Source organism: Cladophialophora yegresii (assembly GCF_000585515.1).
Source record: "Cladophialophora yegresii CBS 114405 chromosome Unknown aczIN-supercont1.1, whole genome shotgun sequence".
NCBI lineage: Eukaryota > Fungi > Ascomycota > Eurotiomycetes > Chaetothyriales > Herpotrichiellaceae > Cladophialophora > Cladophialophora yegresii.
In genome coordinates this window covers 1,384,791-1,407,976 of record NW_006913045.1, presented here as the reverse complement: position 1 = coordinate 1,407,976, position 23,186 = coordinate 1,384,791, and the positions used below count along the sequence as shown (strand labels likewise).

Sequence of the window (23,186 nt, the reverse complement as noted above, 5' to 3'; positions counted from 1 at the left end):
CGTTCAGCAGCACCCGGCTGGTCATCAGCTTGCGACGGCAACATAATCCACGCGGGCGAGACCGTTCTCTACTACAGAACGTTTTCCCTATTCGTTTCCGTCTTCGACTCACGGTCCTCATAGATAGCAACACAATCTCGGCACATCCAGATCACTGAGGGTTACATTCCGGGGTGAGAACGGCCCCCGGATTCTCAACCATCGCGCCGAAGATTGCGCGCAGCTCAACATAGATCTGCGGGTCCGCCTAGGATCCAAGTTTGGCCTTCTTGGATGCGGAGCCATAGCCATTCAGCTCTTCTTCCGCCTCATCCTCCTCCTCCTCGTCATCATCGATTACTTTTCTCTTCCGGGCCGCCGAAGACGATGAGGCTCCATTCCCGTGCCGGTTCGCCTCCTTGTCCTTTCTCAGGGCATACATCATTATGAGACCCTCGTATTCATCTTCCTGACCACGAGCACTGTCCTCGATCTGTGGGTGTCGGTCTTCCAGCGGGACTTGCATGAGCACATCTTTGTTCTTTTTTACAATGCGCTGTTTCAGCAATAGCCGCCACCAGTAATACGCTCGGTCATCGGCATTAGGATTCCTAGCACCTCGGACCTTGAGACTAGTGAGCGATGCTCCCCCTGCCGCTCGCCTCGAGTATGGAATTTGTGCGAGAAGATACATTTCGACCATGCGGGCGAATTGACGACTTGCGATCTTTTTCTTAGCCCGAATCTCTTGTAGCTTGTCAAGAGGAAGCAGTTTGGTGGTCGGTATTCTCTTCAGACGACCCCGCTCCAGGCTGGTCAAGGCTGATGAGTCGATCTTGATGTCGGCGGCTTCGAACTGTGGTCTTAGGGTCTCGTAATCATTCATGTCGCGCAACTTGTCGAACTCTTCACTCGGATCCTCGACTGTCACTTCCAAGATGGTGGGATCGGTCATCGCCTCATCGTACACGGCCTGGTACAGTGCTGAGCCATGACCGGAGTTCTGGTAGGGTGGAGTGATCAAGAACTGTGATATGCGAAGGCGCGAAGAGAGTTTATTGGGTGTGATTGATTCTGAGAACGGAAACGAAATAGGGACATGGCCCTTGGCTGGTTTTTGGAAAATGTAAAAGCGGTAGGTTGTCGCATAACCAACGAAAGTGTATGGAGACGCGCGAGGTGTAGGCGGTTTCGATGCCTTGTGGTATGTGAGATAGACCCTCCATCTATCTAGTGTCCAATCCACGTCTTCAAGGTTGATGAACTGCCCGCCCTCAATGAAGGAGACAATCAAGATCTGGATGTTGTCGACCAGTGTTCGCATTGGCATCCCGAGCAACGAGCCAGCCCAGACTTCGTAGTTCTCACCACCTCTTGTGTACCTCTTGACGCACTCGCCGGGCGGTGTCCATGCTGCCGCATCCGGATCGTCCTGCACCAGCGACTCGAATCCTCGCTCGAAAGCTGTGGGTGGTAGGAAATCGCGGAACTTTTTGTTCAGATCGAGCGCGCTTGTTGTGCCGACGGTCTCGAATTTCTTTTCATAGGAGATGTTGATATGCGGCAGCAGATTGTGTGCTGCGAATTGAATCTCAACATCTAGACCTTTGTAGCCGAAGATCTGTTCGGCCTCGCCGACAATGGGATATGTGAACTCGGGATGGAAGTTGTGTCGCCTAACGAGCTGGTCATGGGGCCCGGGTTGGACAATTGAAATGTGCACAGCCTCATTCGCGCTGACCGTGACTGTGAAGCTATCAATACTAGTTCATGGTCAACAGACTCGCAATTCTTACATTCTTCCGACAGGGCAGCCATGGTTGTCGAGGTCTTGCAAGATCAGTTGTGGTTCATGTGTGCGGTATTTGTTAGCAAAGTATTCGTAAGATTGGAAGGACAAGTCAATATGAGCAGAGGCGCATGAACGGGTATCGCATGGGAAGTGTTAACGATTGAGCAACTTCCTTTGCTGGATGCGACAATTCAATGCCACTTTGCGCGGTAGCCTCGACGCGAGGAGCGCGTCTTGAGAAATGAATGAAGAAAGTCTGACGAATTGTGGATTCACTGGAGCTGCACGACCTCACAGGCGACGCGATTTAGCACCGACATTTCTCGACTTTTCCTCACGCCCAACATCACCATCATTGGCGCAAGCTTCTTCACATAGACGGGAAGAGCTTGGTGGAAAAGCCCATCAAGCCCGCTCTGGACATTATATGATTCAGGCCAACAAGGTTGCAGCCATGGTTATGCAGACTACCTGTGCAGTGGTTTCGAGAAAACCCAGGACTATTTCCTTGCGGCTACCAACACCAAAGCCAGCTTCACCTAGTCTACAACTCGATCCAACCAGTGGTCTACGTCAGCATTTGAGACTGTGTCGAACTAGAACGCTCAAGTCAAGCAGCACTACACGGTTGATATTGACTGCGAAGTCAGCCATGCGCATCAATAGCAACCGAACGCAGCCAGAATCGTGCGACATCGAAGATATCACTGCTTGATTGCCTACCACTGGACATGGGAGGACGAATGCTCTGCTCCCAAATCCTTCCCATGGTCAGTAACAGCTGTTTGTGGAACCTCGCCCTTGCTTCTCAGCTTCTCAACTTCTCATCACGTTCTGTTGTGACGGGAGCAGCGTGCTAATTTCGCAGTCCTGCATACCACCGTTGCTTGATCGAACATGGACCTAGTCGGACGTCAATGCTCCCACCTGCATCGGATTCAGGCTTCCCAGATTCTTTGCTGCCTTTCAGGTGCGTGGTCGCTGGCTCTTGATCTCTTGCTTTGTCCTCGGGCCTGCTGCTGGCAAGCATATATCTTTCCTGGTGGGCTTCCCTCGGAGATACCAGCGACTACTTGATTAGCGTGCTTGGGCTCTGCGTCTTGATTCACTAAACCTGCATAAGACAAAATCCGTGTAAAGTTGGAAGTCTCTGGGGAGCGCCGCGAAAGGAGTGATGATACTGTCACTAGGGATACTTCTTCTTCGTTCGGAGCACTCTGGCTTCGGCCTCAAAGGGAAAACACAGAACCATAGGAGATTAGTCTACAATCCTGATATAAGAGTTGAGTAGAGCTGCAACTTGCGATTGGCATTTTGAAAATGTGACATGGCAGCCATTCCCATGACTCAGTTTGCAGGCAACTCTACGGGAACTCCTTGAAGTTTGAGGTCCTCCCGTTGAGCCCAGTGGTACGGCAATTCTTATTCGTTGAGCCAGCCTCGTATTCATGCTCTTTGAGCATCATTTCACCTGCAGAGTGCAATGTGCTTTCCGGCTGTTGTTCATAAGCCGCCTCGGCCGATTTTTGCCAGCGGGGACACAGACATTGATCCTTCTCGACTGATACACCCGACTCGGGAAGAGCTAGCGTTCTGCCTTTCTCCACCATTGAACGTCTTTGCTGCCGCGGTGCACAGGATACATCTAGCAACAGGTTGATAATTTCTATGGAGAGGGGTCTTTGTATACTTTCCACTCTCAAGTTCGGAGGCTGTCTTAGCTCGCTGCTGCCGATTGGCGATTATGTGAGCTTGCTGAGGACCTGGGGCTAGAAACAAAGTATCCCAATCAGACCCTGTCGAGTCCGCGAATCGCAAAACTGACGTTATTTGGACAAGAGTTTGCTTATCGAGTCCCGCGTTTTCGCTTACTCGCCCTCCGAAGAGAGTATGGCGTAAAGCTCGAAGGAAATGCTGTTGCAAGATGGATGTGAGGGCATTGAAACGACCTCGCCGCCCCTAAGTAGTGATGGGCAAGATCTTGAAACAAGTTGGCCCCTGCAGGTACCTTCAGCTTTCTCCGTATGCACCCTGTGTGAAAGGACAGGCGCTGGGCGTTGGGGATGCCGGTTGTGATAGCATGGCCCGTGCCACTGACAACTCGCTAACTAGCTCGGGGTCTAGCTTGCACCTTTTGCGTCAAAATGGAATCGCTGGTACGTGAGTCGAGGCCTCGAGGCTCGAAGCGAGTCGTCACCCCGTCGTTCTCCCCTCGAAATCCGCGCCCCAACTCCAACGGTCAGCCCGCCTGCCCACAACCCTGGTCCTGCTCCAACATCGGCCTGCGGTATTAGGAACCCACTGTCCCAGCTGCAGGTCACTTGCAGTAAGACCCATCTTCTGCCCTATCCATCCGTGCCATCTCACCTCCCGTCCCTCCCTACCTTCTCGACCGCAGTTTACACCATCCCAGAGATCCGCGACAACCTCTGGCCATGCTGCTGCCGCGCCTGAAATGCACATCGCATGTGTCGACTGCCACACGGAGGCCTAACCACGACTCCAAATAGCAGCAAAGCACAGACTCAATGGGTTTGTGCTGATTCGAACCCGCGCCTACGATGTTGGTGTCGTCCGAAGAAGCGAAGGTTGGAGGATGGGTCTGTGCAGGGTTGTCCTTGGTCATCCTGGTTATCCGGATGTTTGCGGCGAGGCTACACCATGGCTCTTTCGACATCAGTACAGTTGTCTGTGTCGCTGCCATTGTCACAATCATCGCACGCTTGGTGGTTAACCAATTCGTCCTCACCTTCGGCACATCGAACGACGCACTGAATGGGAGGTCAGGATACTTCAATGCCGAAGATCTGGGAAATCTCAAGATTGGAAGTGTCCTGTCATTGATCGCGCGACTCTTGATCACCACTATATGCTGGCTGCAGAACTGCTTGTTGCTACTATTCTACTCTCGAATCTTTGAAATTCGTGCGCGGTGGACGACGAAGCTCATCCGGATTACTTGGATTGCAATACCCGTCACATACATTATTGTGATACTCTCGACCTTTCTCGAATGTTACCCTTTCCACCTCTATTGGCAGGTCGACCCGAGTCCCGGCAGATGTGTCAAAGCCTATGTTCAATTACTCCTTCAAGGGATCTCGAACATCGTATTGGACCTCCTACTCCTGGCCATCTCCTACCCGCTTCTCGCTGCGGTGCGTCAACGGAGTCTACCAGAACAGCTGAGGGTTGGGACGTTATGCTGTTTGGGCGTCTTTTGTATCATCATCACGATCGTGCGCATCGCCTACATTTACGCGGAATTATCCTATCAACCGGTCCGCAGCTTCTTTGCCTCGGTTCAGATCGGAGCATCATGCTTCGTGGCGAATGTGCCAACAATCTACGGATGTGTCAGAATGATTAGGAGGCGCAAGTCGGAGCAAATGATGAGGCGAGGAAGCCGACCAGAAATATGGTTGCAGCTGCAAGCTACCAATGAAAGCAGTTCTCCGGTCAATGTTCCCGTCGCCATGATAAGGGAAACGAGTACCTCAACGAACGCTTCGGAGAAGACATGGGCGCGTTGGGTCCCATGACGGCGGGTTGGATAGGGCAACTTCATTTAAATTGACGGACCGTTAGTGCGGTGGGAGCATCTCTTCCTACATCCCAGAGGCCGTCGCCACTGCGAATACCTTGCCTTGTTCGGTCATTGCAACCTTTCGCTCTAAAACCAGACTGGTCGCAACGTCAGCATCCTCTGGCTGGTGGTCGTGAGCCCCACCTCCAGATGCCAGTCTCTACTCTATCGCTCAATCCCTAGTCAGGTTGAATCCAACTTCAATTGTCTGCCACCGACTTTTACTCACCATCGTCACATCGGTCGTCGACTCGCCCGCACCTCGCCGCGCCAGTCGCAATCCCCTGGATACACATCACATGGTTAATCCGCCAGAAGATCCGATGTGGTAGTGATGAGAGCATCCTTACCATGACGCAAAGAGTGAACTTTCAAAACATCGGTGGGTTCGGGACGAACTGTAGCTGAATACCTACTTGATATGGCCACCAACAACGGTTGTCACTGTCTCAAGACCCACTCTGTTTGCCTCTGGATATTGATACAGCATGCGTTGGTTAGGCAGGCTCATTGCGGAGGGCTGCGATCGCTATCGTATTATTTGAGCTAGCTATGTGAGGATAAGTGGTTGGAATGGGTTAATGATACGATAAACGACACTGCAGTCACCACAGAAGAGAGAGACATGGTGTAAACTTGCAGGGGTCGAAGGTCAGCATTGAGTGGCGGCACGGGAGAGACGAAAAGCGAAGAGAAGGAACAGGAAGTCAGAGGGAGGCCGAAATATCGTCAAGAAGGGGAAGCGAGGATCACCACGGATGGTGGGGATTGTGAATGAGCAAGGATGGCACCAGGTCCAGCAGAAGTGGCTGGCTGTTGGCAGTCTCTGTACCATCACGAGGTGGACATGCGATTGCAATCTACAAGAGCCCCCAGTCTGCTCGTGCAACAGCAAGACTGGCTTCCCGGACGGCATAGTACAGTATATACGTGGTGTTGCGCCTTTTTTCGTTCTGTGTACACCCTCCCATGCTCTTGCGCCAGACTCAAACAGATATCAATGTCGAAGTGCAGAAATACCATCTGCTGTTTAATATCCTCTTTCTCTTCTCTCTTCCCTATTCTGGTCACCGGCTCGGCATTGTTAGTTTGCATTGCTTTCGATCATGAGAAGAGGAGCATTATTTGCACGTAGCCTAACACGTGCGAGCACGTGGTGATAAGGGCATCACTAGTGTCTTATCGGGGTCCTGCCAAAAGGATGCTGCCGAACTTGACTGCGATTTCAGGAGTCACTCTCAATCGCTTCAACTGTCGCGTGTAGCGACTGAGCCTTCAAACCTGTGCCTCTTTGGTATGCACAATTGGAACCAAAGACAAACGAAATGTCTCTTCAATTATCGGGACCTTGGCCGTAGTCAATTCAGGCCCTAGCCCTTCACCCCACCGGCGCTGACAATGGACGGACTCTTTACTCTGCTCAGTCTGAGCACCGTCATGGCAGTGGCCTCTTTCCTGGCGGGTATCCTACCTTTGACATTGAAATTGTCTCCATCGCAACTAAGATTAATAGCGACAATTGGCATGGGTGTGCTGGTTGGCACGTCCCTGGTTGTCATTATCCCCGAAGGAGTGGAAACCCTGTACAGTGCTTCCGAAGCTGGGCAGGCGCATTCACATACGAGGAGACACGACTTTTTGGGCGAAGCAGACATACAGGCGCCACGGTTTCATACGCTTGAATCAGTCCACGAGCTGGTGGCACGCAGCCCGGTGGACGACACAAGCCCTTTCAATGTCCCGGGTCCTGTCATTCCCTCAGAACTCGACCCACCACCAAAAACTCCTACCGAACCAGGCGTGGTCGGGATTATGGACGCGGGTAACAATGGTGGCGGGACTGGAGAAGCACAGCACGAGCACAATGATGATGTCCACAAGGAAGCGCATCATGCATGGATTGGGGTTGCTTTGCTGGCAGGATTCATGCTTATGTATTTGATTGACAAGGTACCACAATACAGTCAACCGTCAAAGCAAAGGACGAGGACCCATCATATTGCACTCAACAATCTCGGCCGCAGATTCAATTTTACGACTTCGCTGGACCGTGAAGAGGAGGCGGACACGTTCCTCGACTCATCAGAGGGCTCCCATATTCACCAACGGAGCTTCGCGACCACGATTGGCTTGGTCATACACGCCGCAGCCGATGGGATAGCGCTGGGAGCGTCATCAACGGCAACAACGTCTGGACTGAGTTTCGTCATCTTCTTTGCGATTATGATTCACAAAGCACCCGCGGCGTTTGGTCTCACTTCTGTGCTGATCAAACAAGGCCTTTCGAAAAGAGCAGCCCGGGGGCATCTCGTACTCTTCAGCTTAGCTGCACCTACCGGGGCAGTTGCCACGTGGGTTCTCGCCCATCTTCTGGGCGGTGTGCGAAATCATAGCGCGCAGACTACGACGTGGTGGACTGGAATACTCCTACTTTTTTCAGCGGGGACGTTTCTCTACGTCGCAATGCATTCAATGCAAGAGGCGTCAAGGTCCCATCAAGAAGGAGCGAATGGGCATGTCAATGGCTACATTGACGGGCGCGAGAACGCGCAGAGTGAGTCGAAACCGACGTGGAAGGATCTGGGAGCGGCATGCTTCGGCATGATCCTGCCATTATTTTTGCAAGTCGGGCATGCTCACTGAGTCCAACCGTTTTCACATTTCCAGCTCGACGTTGTCATTGGGGCCGCCCTTCCGGCGACAGCAGTGACCCCTGCTCGGAGAAGACTGTGAAAGTCAATATTTCTGAGCGAGACTCTAATGCTATGTACTGATGGAACAAGGTCTCCAAGCGCTGAGGTTGGCCATCTTGTGTTGCCAAAAAGCTTGTTGTATTGTACTGAATGAACGCTACGAGGCATATCTACCCTTGGACAATAGCTACTGCTTCCCGAGTCACCATCCGCGTTGCCTATCAGCATCACCGTACAACAACTGCCGTATATTAGTTGGGCATCCTCAGTTACAAGAGAAGTCGGGCTTGAATTTTTCTTGCCGATTCGCAATGCAACCGAGCGTTCAATGTTGCAAGAGGGCCAACCACTCCCGAGCAGCAACGGGCTTAATCGCGACGAGTCTGTGTAGTGCTTCAATATAGCGGCCCAACATCATCAGGCACGAAGAGGCTCTATGTATCAGGTACTAGTGTAGCTTTATTGGCCGGTTCTAGAGCAGAGATCATCAAGCATCCAGAAGATAATGGAGCGTTGGCAGAGGCGGTCAGTGGTGAGAATCGAGTCGGCCCCGCCTCTGCGAACCTCCTGCGTGCCTGCTTTCGCCGCTGTCAGCGCTCCGAAGAGTTGGCAAGATCAACCAGCCACACCGTCCACAGTCTACAGTTGCAAGTGATTTGGCTCTCAACAACAACTGCTCATCTATTTTACAAAGACACGATATCCGGATATACATTTGTTTCCAATGGCCTGTTGATGTGTATACAGACCTATAGCGAATCTTGCTGACAAAGCTCCCACGGCGTCCCAGTTCCCACCCAGTCGGTGCGCCACCTCCTCTTCCTGTATCGCACCGGTCATTCCAGTCTCTGGGCTAGGCCCTGCCTTGCATGTCATAAGCGCTTTCTGCCAACACCGCACCTGCAGCTCGAGTTTCCCTAATCCCCTTCTCCATCTCACTACTCTGACGCTGACATGGCATGATACGGAGGGAGTCTCGACTACACTGTGGTAAAAAGTCCGTTCGTTTTGCGTCTGCAGCGGTGCCGCTTGTTTGCTGGACAGTTACTCCCAGGGTGACCCGAGTCGGCGGCCGGAAAGCGCAGGTGCCATCGCCAACTCGTCATTCCGCCTTCACGACCCAACAGTACTGATAAGAGATGGATTTCCTGGAGGATGACAATAACCAGATGGTGCTGGACAGGCCTCTCTCGCCTAGGCCATCGAGATCAGTCACAATAGATCCGAATCAACTGGTCAAAAGTGCCTGCAGTAATGCCAGTACGGACTCGATCGACCAGGAGACCGACTTCCCTTTTCCTACGCCGCATGACCATAGCCCTCAGATAGACGCGATCCGCTCCTCCAAACATCCTCGACCCGGTGTTTCTCATGCCCGCCCAAAACGACTGTCCACGTCGAATAAGTCAGGCATGCCCTTGAGCATACTTCCCTCAGCGCCCGCCTCGCCGCCGACACCTGCACCCTCACCGACGCCTTATCAACGGGCTCCTAGTTGGACATGTGCCGGCGAGAATGAGGATGCTTTCCTACGAGATGCCCGGGGCCATTTCCGAGACTTGAACGCCGCCGAGCGCGAGAGGTATCTCGCCGAACTACTTAATATGTGTGACAGCCAGTTGCTGTCCTTTGTTCACAACTTTGTCTCGCCCAGGCTGAAGAAAGATCCGTTCGAGCATCTCCCAGACGAGCTTTGCTTAAGGGTAAGCCAAAATGTCCTTAGATCTGATTGCGTGCACTGACGAGAGCGCAGGTTCTGTCCTACATCGATGATCCTCTCAGTCTGGCTCGAGCCTCCCAAGTCTCACGTCGGTGGCACAAACTTCTAAACGATGACATGCTCTGGAAGATCATGTGCGATAAACACGCTTGGCGCAGGTCGTCGTCCTCCGGTCCGAACGACGACCCAGACTCGCCGTCTTTGCCGCAAGCAATTCAAGGACCATATGCACGCTCACCCAAGAGAAACTTGGATGGCTCGATTGTTGGGCCGTCAAGTAGCGCCCCGAACCTGACTTTGCCGAAACATGACTCGCTGTCAACGAGTCCAAAAGCAAAAAAGCGTGTATCGCAATCACATTACTCTCATTTCCGCCACAAATACATGATTGAGGCGGCGTGGAGAAAAGGAGGCGAAAGCATTATTAAACACATCACCCCGGATCAAGGAGTTGTCACAAGTCTGCATTTGACCGAGAGATATATCGTGGTGGCAATGGACAACGCCAAAATCCATGTCTTCAACACTGTTGGTGATCACCAAAAGACGCTTAAGGGGCACGTCATGGGGGTTTGGGCCATGGTGCCTTGGGATGACATTCTCGTATCTGGTGGATGTGACCGCGATGTGAGGGTATGGGACATGAAGACTGGTCGCAGCATCCACGTGTTAAGAGGCCACACCTCGACAGTGAGATGCCTTAAGATGTCAGATGCCAACACTGCCATCTCAGGTTCCAGAGATACGACCCTGAGGGTTTGGGACTTGCAGTCTGGAGTTTGCAAGAATGTTTTAGTCGGCCATCAAGCCAGTGTTCGGTGCCTCGCCATCCACGGTGATGTTGTCATCTCTGGGTCCTACGACACTACTGCCCGGGTCTGGAGCATCTCTGAAGGACGCTGTCTTCGAACACTCACGGGACACTTCAGTCAAATATACGCCATAGCCTTTGATGGTAAGCGATGCGCTACAGGGTCTCTGGATACCAGCGTGAGGATATGGGATCCAAAGACCGGCATGTGCACTGCCATTTTGCAGGGCCACACCTCGTTGGTCGGCCAATTGCAGCTTCGTGGTGACACACTCGTCACTGGTAAGTCCTTTTACCCCTCTCTGTTGACTTCCGCTCATTGTGTTGGCAGGTGGCTCTGATGGATCCGTTCGCGTTTGGTCACTCAAAACAAATTCTCCCATACATCGCCTGGCTGCGCACGATAATAGTGTTACGAGTCTGCAGTTCGACGATAACCGAATCCTGAGTGGTGGCAGTGACGGGCGTGTCAAGGTCTGGAGCGTCGAGACCGGCCAGTTGGTTCGCGAGCTCAGCCAACCTGCCGAAGCCGTTTGGCGGGTCGCTTTCGAGGAGGAGAAGGCTGTGATCATGGCAAGCCGGTCAAACCGAACTGTCATGGAGGTATGGGGTACAGCTTCCGTGTACCATGTATCAATGCTGACTTCTGTAGGTTTGGTCATTCTCCCCACCCGACGAGCAGATGGACCGACGTTCAGAGAGCCCTCTGAGTTTGCCGGAACAACCACCGCCGATAGACGACGACGAAGAACCGACTCAGTTTCACCAGGAGATCGACGTGGACGCAAATATGAGCGATGCCTAGGAGACTGCCGCATACAGAAGAGCTGTTTCCACATACCTTTCCTCAAACGGGACCGATGAGGCAGCTTATATACTGATCAGAAACGCAACATGGGCAAACCCATTAATGCCTCTAATAGGTCCTGCAGGAGAGGAGATTCCCCCGCCAGACCTATCCGTCTCTATTCATCCGTGGCCCGAAGCTGCTGAGCCGAAAGAGAACCAGATCGGGGAATGATGGATATCTTTCGCCGGAGAACCGTCAGCGATTCATCAGGTGTGTTCAGGTGTATTGGCATCCGGGCATCAACATCGCAATATACCCAGGTATACTTGATTCTTCATGCATAGCGTTGGAGCAGGGAGCATGGCTTTACGGCGGCATGAGTCGATCTATCTCACGGATATTATTGGTATTGTTAACGGACGACACACTTGGTCCGTATGAAGTAGCCTTGAGTGCTCAACTCGACCCTTAAGGGGCAAAATGAAGTGATATTACGTACAATACTGCATACAGACTCTTCTGCCCGTGTTTAAGACCGCTGTTTGTTATATTGCTGCTCTTCGTTCTATTGCTTAATAAGGTGCCACAGGGCAGTGAGTAGTGCCCTACCCTTCTTGAGATGACACCGAGATCAGGTGCCCAAAAATTGTGTATTCTAATTCAGGACACCTGCTAGCAGCTCCAGCAAGTGTACCGGGTACATCTCGTCCAACGAGGCAACCCCATAATCTCGATCTCAGAGAAAAGAGGAATCGAGCCGCCGGCCACCGTATCCGTCGGTAGGCACTCCGTGGCCGCAAATCCGGCATAGTCTTGGACGATTGAGGGCCTAAGAAGTCACGATATAGGCATTGATACATATCATTCAACACATTCCAAGGCAGTTCATCCATATAGCCATAATGACGATCGACGCCCCATCAGCGCCGCGTTAGACATTTTGTCGGTCTATAATTATCCCTGCCTGGACTTTCTTGTCTATATCCCGAACCCTGTGCGAGTCTACTGTATGTCCCTGTCCGTGCCTGTGCCAGCAAGTCTTCTTGCATTTTTCGATTCTCGATTCTCAATTCTCAATTCCGCCGAGACCCAACGCCTTTGGCGCCGTACGTACGCAAGTGGAATATGTATCTTGCCAAAAAGTTCTGTGGAAGAGACAGCCTTCCCCACGAAGGGTCCTTTTGCGGATAGGAGAGATAGGGGATTATTGTGTGGTCCTTGGTGATATCGCCCTTCTCCCGCCCCCTCCGTCCATGGGGCCTCCCGGTTCAGTTAGGTTCAGAGTTTGTTCGAAAAATATGGTAGCTCGCAAGGCGGGTGATCTTGGATGCGGACCTCTGTCTCTTAGGCGACCGTGCGAAAACGATTTGGTTCGGAGTACAGAGTTTTGAATTGTCAGCTCCAGTACCTAGTTAGCCAGCCAGGGCCGTAAGCTCGTCGATACGGGTAGCGCAATCTCGTCAAGTCAGGTACAGTCCCACGCCGGTGTGAAATGCAGGTTAAATCAGGCCCCCTCGTGGGTCGCGTGTGGGCCTTCCCGCCCGCGGCATATGCATGCTGTATCGATCTCACTGCCTAGTGACCGCCCGTAGTCGGCAGACCGAGATAGACCTTGAACGAGTCATAGCTGAGGGGAAGGAAAGGCCTCGTCAGCACCGAGTACGTAGAGCGGATTGCACGGGGGTTGCAAGGGGATACGTATACATACATCAACCACTGGAAGCCGGTCAGGGTGCCGATCATGACGATCCTCACGGGCAGACCGTTCCACAGGCCCGAGAAGCCGATGTTCTTGTAGATTCGGGACATGGCCGCGCCGGCGCCCTCGCCAGCTAGGGGATGATCGTTAGCGTGAGTTCCCTTGATTCGAAAAAACCGCCACCAGGGAACGCGGGTAACGGTCATCGGCGATACACACATACCTTTGCGATCCGAATTCAACTTGCTGACCATGACGTCCGCGGGGTGGCTGACCACCGCGCAGGCGATACCCGCAATGTACCCGGCCGAGAAACTCACGGCCGTCTGCTGCAAGCTGTTGTAGCTCTCCTTTGGCTTGCCGAGCTGCTTGTAGATGATCTTGACCGTCTCCTCAAAGGTGGCGAACTTGCACATGGTGTAGGGGATCTGGCGGCCCCAAAGCGGGTACAGGCCCTTGTACAGGCCCGCGAACCCTTCCTTGTCGACGATCTTGCTCCACCCTTCGCGCAGGGTGTTGGCGTAGGGTGGCAGCGTGGTCTGCATGCGCACCTTGATGGCCTCCCACGGACACAACAAAATGTCGGCGAGGAACTCGGCGCTGGCGCTCGCGCCCAGGTACACCAATGTGCGATTTGTGTTGAGGAACATGTTGTCGCCGTAGAGGTGCTTGAAGATCTCGTAGAAGCCGTACTTGCCCAGGCCTTGGAACGAGTAGCCTACAAACGTGGGCGTCCAGCCGAAGAAGACCCCTCGGAGGCCCTCCTTTGCGTAGATGCTGCTCCACCCCTGCAGGTTCGACTTGTAGATGCCCGGCACGACTTGGCGGCGCGTCTTGACCAGGTCGAGCGGCGTCACGAGCGTGTGAGTTGGGCCGCATGCCACGACGCCGCCAAGCATGCATGCAGCGAAGTATTTCGTCTGGCGGATAACGATGTTAGCGTGTTGGTCTCTGTGGAGAAAGCACTCTCTGTACTTCTTGCGTGCAGTCCGATGTATGGGGGAGAAAACGTACCGAGTTCGGTTCAATCTTGCCGAAGGGGTATGTTCTGAGCACGTCCGCAGACGGCGGTTTCAGGCCCGTCGACGAGGTCGACATTGCGTAAAACTAGTGAGAAAAGCGTGACACCAGACTCCTTCGTGCTGTAGTAGTGCTGGTACAGGGTTACCTGGGATGCGCTGGGTTTAGTAGAGGAGCTCGTAAGGAGCTGTTGTGCACCGGAAAGTAATTCGTCGCAGGGAGCACGAGGTTACGAAGCTCAATTGAGCCGGAGTAGCATCAAGAAGTCGAGAGTTAGAGACGCCCTGGTCGGTGAATGGGTTTGCGAGTTTCGCACGTTTTCAGCACAGCGCTTTTCGACAACCAGGAACAAAAAAGAAATACTGTCGTAACGTCAGGAAGACGTCAGGTGTAAATAAAAAGTAAGGGTTGTCGGTTGAGTCGACACGCAAGCTCCTCTTCCACTAGATATGGCTCATGGCTACCCGCGTCTGCCGCAGAAGCCGTTGATAGCTACGAGGCACTTGTGCAGATCTGGGCTGAAAAGCCGCGAGATCTGTAGCGATTTGATTCATTCACAGGCATCACAGGCATGGCAGGGTGCATCGCATCATCACCCAATCTTGCTCCGAAACAATTTGATAGCCGGCTAATCCGGGCACAGAGCCTGACATCATAGCGCTACAAAGCTTAGCAGGGCAAGCCAGGGCTGGGTGGGCTGGGTAGAGCTAGTCACAGGCTAGGGCTCCCTAGGCTAGGCGAGTTTAGGCATAATGTAGCCAAGCTACGCAAAGCTGGGCTATCCGTTGCTTATTCATCGTGCTCGTGCAGCTCCCTCAGCCAACCAATAAGTTCGCCTGGTTCCTCTTCCAGACTGGTACGAGGTTTGGATAGTGAGGGTAAAATCCAGGTCTACCCAGTGTACGTATGTATATAGACTGGCCTGCCCGAAGCTGTAGGCACGACAGGGAAAGGCGGTCGCTATGCCATCCCAAATGGATTCGACATTGCAAAAGGGCCCGTAGTACTTTCAGGCGGGAACAACTGGTCCCATTCGTGCTGCGGCGACGTGTCAGTAGGTCAGAACATTAGACAGCTAGGCCATACTTACCCAGTCAATGTCTAGCATTACCGAATCGCTTCGGCTATTGTTCTGTAGCTGGGGAATATTGATTTGGTCACTTGGGAATCCCGACTTGATACCAAAGGGACTGCCGCCTCCAGAAGATGATTGTCGGCTCTGAACTGACTGCATGGCCGGGACAGGAGGGGAAGGATGGCTGCCCGGCCCCAGGACCATCCGCCAGCTTATTTGGTCGGTCGTGATTAGAGGAGGCCACGACTCGTTCGTCCCAGAGTCACTGGGACTGTGGAAGTCAATTTGCTGGCCTGGCGAGGTCTGGTTCGTCTCCGTACTTGGTGCTTTTGGTTGTGGCGGCGACTGCAAGGCAGCCGGTTGTGGTGCCGGTGGCGATATCTGGAATTGCGAGTTGACCAATCGTCCAAAGGGCCCCGTGTTCCCCTTCGGCAAGTAGTTGATCTCCTGATACATTGTCGCAGGAGTGTCGAAGCTCCATGGTTGATCAGACGAATACCGGGCATCACCAGCTCCGGGATCCGCTTGTGACGAGATTGTTGTGAGTGCGGCCTGTGAGATGTTGGGCTCCTCCTTGACTTTCAATGTGGCTTCGGGGACACGGCGCCGCGAATCCAACCCATCTTTCATGCTGACCGGAATTCGGATTCTGCGCAAGTCTCGATAAACCGCCGTCCGATCTCTGACTGCCGTGATGACCGCTCTAGCTCTTTGCGGCCGTGACAGTGATAGATCTGGCTCGAAGACAAAATCGATGACATCCCAGATCCTTTCAGCGTTCGGCAGGTTCGGCTGCTGGTGGGTCACCGAAAGGAGAAGGAAAGCTATGTGCCATTGCTGGTAAGCTCCATTGTACCACTTCCATCTGCCCAGCTCGGTAATACGCTCCATCGCGACCGCATTCTCCATGGAGAGCAAGCCGCTCTGAATCGTCAGGTTGGAAAGCCGTTCAGGCACCTTTTGCGAAAGGTTGGTCAGGTATCGGTGAAGAACCATGACGTATAGGCGTTGAATCATCAGGTTCATGAGCATCTGTGCGTACTTCTGTATGGGAACTTCGAAATCCAAGATGGGCCTGTACTTGGCCTCCATGGCTTTACGAAAGCTCTCGATCTTGCTCAAGACGTGTGTCAACGACGCCCTTTTCTTCTCTATCCGGATGCGATCGTACCAGATGACTCGTTGCATCTCTGTGCATTCAAAATGTATCCGTGACACGGTCATATCTGTGAACTTGGTCTTTGCCTCTTGGGGTTTTGCTAGGAGCAGGTCGTTGTCATTGATGTTGAGTGGAAACTTAGTGTCATAGTCCTCGCGCTTGACACCTGGCCGCGGACCCTGCGACTCGCATGTGCGAAAGTCCAGGAAGCACAGTTGAAACCAGACTATGCGTCGGACATGAGACTCCACTGGAGAGAGCCCGTAGACTTCGTCGGGATCGCGATGCAGCCCCATGCATTCGCCGAGACGGACAGCCATGCCCACTATCACCGAGTGCGCTCGAGAGAGCTGATCTCGACACATGGGGATGAGATAGATCACAAGAGCCTGCAAGGTCTCCAGTTTCGTGGCTCTAAGAAATTGTGCCTTGCTCAGTGCAACCTCCGTCCCGGTCTGGAAGTTCCCGAGGATGGTGCTCTGCGGTCGAGCGAAGATGGCAATGACATCTTGCTCAGCCATGCTCGCCACGGCCGAGAACAAGACGGCGAGAACGAGGGATTGTTGCCACGCCGGAGGCTCTAGTCCAGCGAGCACGGAAGTCCAGAAGTTGTCGTAATGCAGCTGAAAACTTGGCCAATGAACAACACGGGCGATGAAGTGCACATTCTCAAAGTAATTCCGGACCAGAATATCGGCCGCGGCTTTTGCTGGTAGGAAATTGAGAAGGGATCTTTTGCTGCCCACATCCCCGAATACGAAGCCCGAGCCTGGCGCAATGTATGAAGGACCAGGAGCTAGGAAGTCGCTGGTATGATCGGGAAGTTGGGGAACGGCTGACAGCTTTTCATTGGCTGTCCGACGGTCATTGGCGGGCTCGGCGAGCTGGATATCCATTTCCTCGTGGAGTCTGGGGCGGAAAAAGCCACCCAGTCGTTCAGTCAAGCGCATCTTTCCGATCTTGATCCCTAGGTCGAGCACGTCGTCGTTAGCGTCGTCTTCGTACGAAGCATCGATGACGGCCAGAGGCGTAGGCTCAAGGCCCTTTTCGTCTTCCGGGACGGCGGCCTCATTGTCAGAACTGCTCTCTTCGCCGCCAGGGAGGTCAGCGGACGTCCTCCGTTGCTTCTGGGAAGAGGTGGAACCGGTCCTTCCTTCCTTGCGCGCAACATCCTGCTCAAGCACTCGCTCCAGCGAGCCCATCTTCTCCTTGATTTCATTGAGACGCTGTTGCGAGACGGAGTCAAGCGCAGGGGCTAGGAAGAGACAGTCCCGCGAGAACTTGCTGCAGTTCGTGCAGGGATGTAACTTGTCACATTTCAGCTTTCGGCGCCGGCACTCCAGACACGATGTAATCATCCGGTTGCGACGGCGGACCCTGTTCTGGGCGGCAGCTCGCGACTTGTCGTCCGCGGGTGCTGGGCTGTCCATGGTGCGACAAGCTATCGCGAGACTCGCGACGGTGTGTTGTTGGCAGATTTTCGGAGTAGATAATAGCGAGATCCTATAACCAAGGTCGCATGGATAGGTGCTGGTCTTATCACACCCAGTGGCCCGGTGGTGGGGCACCGGTTAAGGTTGGCGAGTCGAAGCAGGCTAGATCGATACACCCTCCGCACATGGAGGGAGACTGACAATCAAATTGAGACCTTGTAATATGTGCTGGAGGAACAACGTAGGGCTGAGGCGATCTAGGCGGGACCTTCAAATTCAGATGTCGAACAAAGTCGATGGGTGGCCTTGACATGAGGAGCACCACCACAGTGATGCGGTTAGATAGGCAGCCAAGGCGCGTGCAATTTGGACGCGAATATGCGGCCGAGACATCACCCTTGACCTGCTTCTGCCGTTCTGCCGAAACGGAAAGCGACTTGATCTGACTGGCGGGTTCACCACCCTCAGCCCGCCAACCCTTTCTGCCACAACTGAAGCGCGGTGTTGCCGTGCTGACTCAGCGACGCAAGGGTGCGCTCTTCGCTCAGGTGTCCTTGAGACAAGCATGCATATTGGGCTCAGAGCGTGGAGTTTCTTGAAGAAGAGGTGGTGACTCCGGGGACAGGCTGCGGACTTGTGCCACGTTCTCACCAGCGTTTATCGACCGGGTGCTCCATTGCTAGGACGCCAGCAGGTGGCCCGCTCGGTTCCGGTGCTCTCCGAAGAACGACGACTCGCTCCTGGTCACCTAGCATTTGGAAAGTTGAATCCACGTCATCCGCGCCATCGTATCGCACTGCTCCTGCGATATCCCCAATCTGAGAAGAACGGAGGTACCACGCTATGATTGGGAAGTGCTACCACATCAACATTGGGGGACGGGCGCCAGTCCCCGTCATATGTCTCAAAAACAGAAAGGGTAAGCAGGCACGACCAGGATCAAAGCACGCGGTCCAATCTGGCTGGCGCAAATGGTCTTACATCGTTCGCCTGGGGGCCAAATAACTCGGTGTCGTGGACTGTCCTGGAATTCTATATGTCCCACCGCGACGTGCTCAATGTATCTGTAACAAGATCCCAGCGATTGGCGACTCTATCTGTTCCACCATCCCACACCAGACATCGCGGGATACCGACTTGCTTCCTGCACTACATAAATTCTATCCCGCCCATCGCGACTGAGAACGAGACGGTTCAAACTTCTTTCTGGTGTTGACCTGACACACCCTGGCTCGCCGGCTACCCAGCACCTGCCATATGTATTCGAGGTTGTTGAACAGGCGAAGTGATACGCTTGTGTTGACTGAGAGAGAGTTTATTTCCAGGCTGAATTCTGGAAGTCGCAAAGATGAAAACCCGAGCACTGGTCTCGTGCTAGTCGGCAAGGCAACGACGACTCTTTCCTCACTTGGAGACGATGCCTTCCACAGATGCAGACCGTCACAAGACTGAGAAGGTGGCGAGTACCACTAGGATCTTGTCAATAGCGAAGCCTTCCGCGCCATGAGCGGTGAAATTGACATTATTGTAAACTTTGAAGCTGGCCCACCACTGATCGGCATGGACAGCGCCGAACGAGTGATCAATATGTGTGCATTTACTTCCGATGCTAAGTAACAGTCCCCGTCAGCCTGCAATCACATCGCAACACCCGTCTTAAGTTGCCCGTTGGGGCGACCGAACAGGAGTAGTTGGTATGCAAGACTCCAGCCTCGACCTTACGGGACTTTCCGCCACGCAAGACGTGCTGCACTGGATGGGCGACTGGCTGGGTGAGTGCCAGTGACCAATTTGGTGACCCGAGGATGACCAACCAGAGAACCAGTTCCGGACGCGAACGCACCCAAAGATCAAGCCCTCGCTTTAACCGACTCCTTCGCCTGGCGAAGCAAAGAAGACTTCGAGAAGGTCAAAGGCGAGCAGTCATTCGTGAAGCGATATCCGCCGCCACCCCTGCCGCGAAAGCAGCAAGACTCCTTCCTGGTTGGACTGCACCAAGGGTGATAGTCATTGACGTGTGCGGACGCTGCTGGGAGAATAAAGTGCTGTCAGGGCCACTAGTTACTTCCACTTCGACATGACAGGGTGGGGAACGTTAAGAAGCTTTAAAGATCCCCGTGCTGCATATTCTGCAAAGCCTCGTAGTAGGTGATGTCACATTGCAGGACAGTATGCTGTCACCCAGGTCGCTGTCACCCAGATGGTAGGTGGCTGTCGAGGTGTTGGTGTATCTAGGTACGAGGTAGGCTGTTCTGTGGAGTGAAGTTTCGCACTCTGCAGCTTGTAGTGATCCCGAGCAGAGATCAACCACCGGTCAGATTTGGCGCAAAAATAGCACGGAGATCGCCATCACGGGTATCCCGAGACTCGGTCCTCGGTACTGCTCACTACTGGGTGAATCGAAGTGATCGAAGTCGCAATCCTTCGTCGCATCTCTTTCTCTGCCACCTGGCCCAAGGCGAGTATCAAGCGAGAGCCGGAGAGATTGGCTTCGTGCTCCTACCCAATCACGCAGCTTGATCTGACATCCCTGTGAAGATCCTCCAAGCGGCCCATTCTTGCGGGCACCTCGGTGGTGGGGAGCTTTAGCTTGACGCCACAAACGCTCACGCGTCCTCACTTCGCGTCGTCAACAAACACCTTGTTGGATCTCAGATCCAGAACAGAGACTCGATCACTGAAGCAACCATCAATGGCAGGTCCAGCTACGAACTCGTTGTCCTCGGTCTTTCCTTCGTCAGCCAATTGGACGCTCTCAGAGAGTAATTGTCCGTGGGCGCAGACACTCCACGAGCAACGAAGACGTCAAGCCCGTTGTTGTGCATCTGGTCCTGATTATCATGATCTTCTCGCTACAGGAGAGGCAGCTACTCCACACTTAATAGACGCAATAGCGAGCACGGGCTTGCAAGATGCTCAGACACAAAGGGCACCTTAGACCAAGGCTCTGAAGACTCGAAGCAGTGCCTAAGCACGCACCCAGGTGCTTCGCTTGTGAAAGGCCTTGCAATCACTTCTATACTAAGGAACAAAGTATCACCGCCAGTGAGCGCCAAGTTGGTGAGAGGCTGATTCCAGACCTAACGAGCTGTACGTGTTTACAAGGATCCCGCCAGCTAGGGATTAGGCTGGAGCCCGGACACCGATCGCCATCGTCCATGGCACACTACACCTCGGATACTTTGGTTTAGAGTTCAGCCTCATTTCCAAAGACGGTCATCGATGGTGTCTTTCAGTCTCGTGGGACCGCTTTTCCTCAAGGTGTGCAACCAGGTGAGCTTCGTTGCGATGGCTTGAGCATTGTTTACAGAGTACACAAGAGAAGAGCACTTCCGACGATCGATATATGCTGGTGCTCTTCCCATTCTGGGCTTTCGTGTCCTATTCCTCCTCCTATCGCACACACAATCCTCGAACCTAACCATCCTTATCTTACTCGCGATATGAAGCATCCACTTCTCAATCCATTTGTTTGGCCGCTGGTGCTGCAGCCGAGCCTCTCGCTCGCATACTGGCGCCAGGCTTGCAGTGTTTCTCAAACTGCTCGGATAGACCTCATACTCAATCCTGGCAACGTCTCCGGACATGTACACAAGTTTGCGGGGGGTAGCAGTGAGTGGACTTCCTCCCGTGAAGAAGTGTTGCTGACTGGCCAGATGTCAACGAGAATTCCGACTTCAACTCCTTACAGTCTTCAAATTGCTCATCGTGCGAAGTTCAAGCCGACAAATCAGCATATTGGACCCCACAACTATACTACGCTCACGACAATGGTACTTTCGAAGAAGTGCCCAACTATGGGATGACGGTGTACTACGTCGGTACGTGACTCGTCGGCTTGGTTCAGCACCTATACTTATCATCGGAGCAGGACGAGGAGGAAACTCTTCGAACACAGTGCCATTCCCTCCCGGATTCAAGATGCTCACCGGCGACAGCCTGCTCAGATCCTACGACAATACCACCTTGACACATCTGGACACGAGGCCGGTGGCTGACAGGGTAAGTTTCCGCTGCATAAACGACGCTAACGATATTCCAGAAGAACATTACATGTTCCGTACAGATTGCACAAACGGCATGCGGGCCCAAGTGAACTTCCAGTCATGTTGGGATGGAGTCAACCTCTACCTCGAGGACAATGCGCACGTTGCTTATCTATCAGGGATCGACTATGGCGAATGTCCGCCCACTCATCCTGTTTCAATTCCAGGTCTATTCTTCGAGTAAGCTTCGTCGCCTATCTTTTGGCCCGGCACAAGACTCACCGGGCTCAGGGTTCTTTACTGGACTAACGACATTGACCAAACTGCTGGCGGTCAATTTGTCTTCTCGAACGGCGATACCACCGGCTATGGCTTCCACGGTGACTTTCTCAACGGCTGGGACATGGATGTGCAGACAAACGCGGTTCAGGATTGTCTTTACACCGACGATGGCGGAGTCATTGGTGCCTGTCCATCCTTGTCTCGAAGCGACAACATCAACTTTCCACGAGACTGCGGGGAGCAACCATCGGTCTTCAGTGAGCAGGTCCACGGTCTGCTCACCGCGCTCCCTGGATGCAATCCGATCACGAGTGGCCCTGATCCAGCTTCTCAAGTTGTGTGTGGGTTTGACTCTAATGTATTGGCCGTTTTGGAACCGACCTCGTCGCTCACCGCCGCTGCAACTTCGAACACTTCCTCATCCGAGAGCTCCAGTACTACCACTGCGACCTCATCGAGCGACCATTTGGCGTTACAAAGCAACCTCTTGACCTCGAGCACTTCGACGACCGAGTCAAACCCCATTGTCACCGTCACTGTTTTCAAGCAAGTCCCTGCGCTGACAACAGTAACTGGGGTCGTCTCAAGCGTCGGCACTATGGTTTCTGGGCTCGCAGCCAGCGTCATCACTGAGTGGATTACCGTGACGGTGACATCACCAACCAACGTTGTGACAAGTGCTGTTGGCCTAGTTTCAACAACTACGGCCTCATCATTGAGCCAACAAACACTTCTGCAGGACACAACCTTCACCACTATTACAGTCGGCTTCCTCGACAACTCCACCACCAGCGACGCGTCCTCGAGCACCATCATCACCAACGATGCGCTCCCCAGCACCAGCGCCAGCACCACCAGCGACGCCTCCGTCACTCCAGCCACACTGGATGCCAGTGCTTCGTTCGCCTGTTCACTGTACTCGGACTTCACGATCGAGGGATGCCCGCCTCCAACGTCTACTGTGTCATCCATCTCGTCAATGGCAGGAGTTGATACTGCATTAGTGACAGTAACACAGCTCGTTGCGGCGGCCACCGATTCATCGAGTGGGACAGCATCGACCGAGTCCTCCACGACAGCAACGGAGCTAGCTAACACGGCCGCCGCTTCGTCGAGTGAATCCTCCACGACAGCAACGGAGCTAGCTAACACGGCCGCCGC

The 23,186-nt window shown here is 53.5% G+C and overlaps 7 protein-coding genes across 7 annotated transcripts; 4 read left to right on the top strand and 3 right to left on the bottom strand.

The window, feature by feature from the left end:
• Positions 1-247: 247 nt before the first annotated feature.
• A1O7_00501 (uncharacterized protein) lies at positions 248-1,797 on the bottom strand (the record flags this gene model as incomplete). Its single annotated transcript, XM_007754542.1, has 2 exons — positions 248-1,725; positions 1,776-1,797. 2 exons carry the CDS (start codon positions 1,795-1,797, stop codon positions 248-250), a joined length of 1,500 nt encoding a protein of 499 aa, XP_007752732.1.
• Positions 1,798-4,332: 2,535 nt separating this feature from the next.
• A1O7_00500 (uncharacterized protein) lies at positions 4,333-5,313 on the top strand (the record flags this gene model as incomplete). Its single annotated transcript, XM_007754541.1, has 1 exon — positions 4,333-5,313. One exon carries the CDS (start codon positions 4,333-4,335, stop codon positions 5,311-5,313), a length of 981 nt encoding a protein of 326 aa, XP_007752731.1.
• Positions 5,314-6,755: 1,442 nt separating this feature from the next.
• On the top strand, positions 6,756-8,000 carry A1O7_00499 (uncharacterized protein; the record flags this gene model as incomplete). The annotated part of the gene is made up of 1 exon (XM_007754540.1): positions 6,756-8,000. One exon carries the CDS (start codon positions 6,756-6,758, stop codon positions 7,998-8,000), a length of 1,245 nt encoding a protein of 414 aa, XP_007752730.1.
• A 1,462-nt stretch (positions 8,001-9,462) lies between these two features.
• On the top strand, positions 9,463-11,386 carry A1O7_00498 (F-box and WD-40 domain-containing protein CDC4; the record flags this gene model as incomplete). Its single annotated transcript, XM_007754539.1, has 4 exons — positions 9,463-9,753; positions 9,804-10,863; positions 10,913-11,184; positions 11,234-11,386. The coding sequence occupies 4 exons, from the start codon at positions 9,463-9,465 to the stop codon at positions 11,384-11,386; spliced, it is 1,776 nt and encodes a 591-aa protein (XP_007752729.1).
• Positions 11,387-12,946: 1,560 nt separating this feature from the next.
• Positions 12,947-14,168, bottom strand: A1O7_00497 (uncharacterized protein; the record flags this gene model as incomplete). The annotated part of the gene is made up of 4 exons (XM_007754538.1): positions 12,947-12,998; positions 13,080-13,203; positions 13,294-13,990; positions 14,085-14,168. 4 exons carry the CDS (start codon positions 14,166-14,168, stop codon positions 12,947-12,949), a joined length of 957 nt encoding a protein of 318 aa, XP_007752728.1.
• Positions 14,169-15,050: 882 nt separating this feature from the next.
• A1O7_00496 (uncharacterized protein) lies at positions 15,051-17,754 on the bottom strand (the record flags this gene model as incomplete). The annotated part of the gene is made up of 2 exons (XM_007754537.1): positions 15,051-15,128; positions 15,181-17,754. 2 exons carry the CDS (start codon positions 17,752-17,754, stop codon positions 15,051-15,053), a joined length of 2,652 nt encoding a protein of 883 aa, XP_007752727.1.
• Positions 17,755-21,200: 3,446 nt separating this feature from the next.
• On the top strand, positions 21,201-23,120 carry A1O7_00495 (uncharacterized protein; the record flags this gene model as incomplete). The annotated part of the gene is made up of 5 exons (XM_007754536.1): positions 21,201-21,369; positions 21,414-21,578; positions 21,626-21,983; positions 22,035-22,979; positions 23,030-23,120. The coding sequence occupies 5 exons, from the start codon at positions 21,201-21,203 to the stop codon at positions 23,118-23,120; spliced, it is 1,728 nt and encodes a 575-aa protein (XP_007752726.1).
• Between the last annotated feature and the right edge of the window lie 66 nt (positions 23,121-23,186).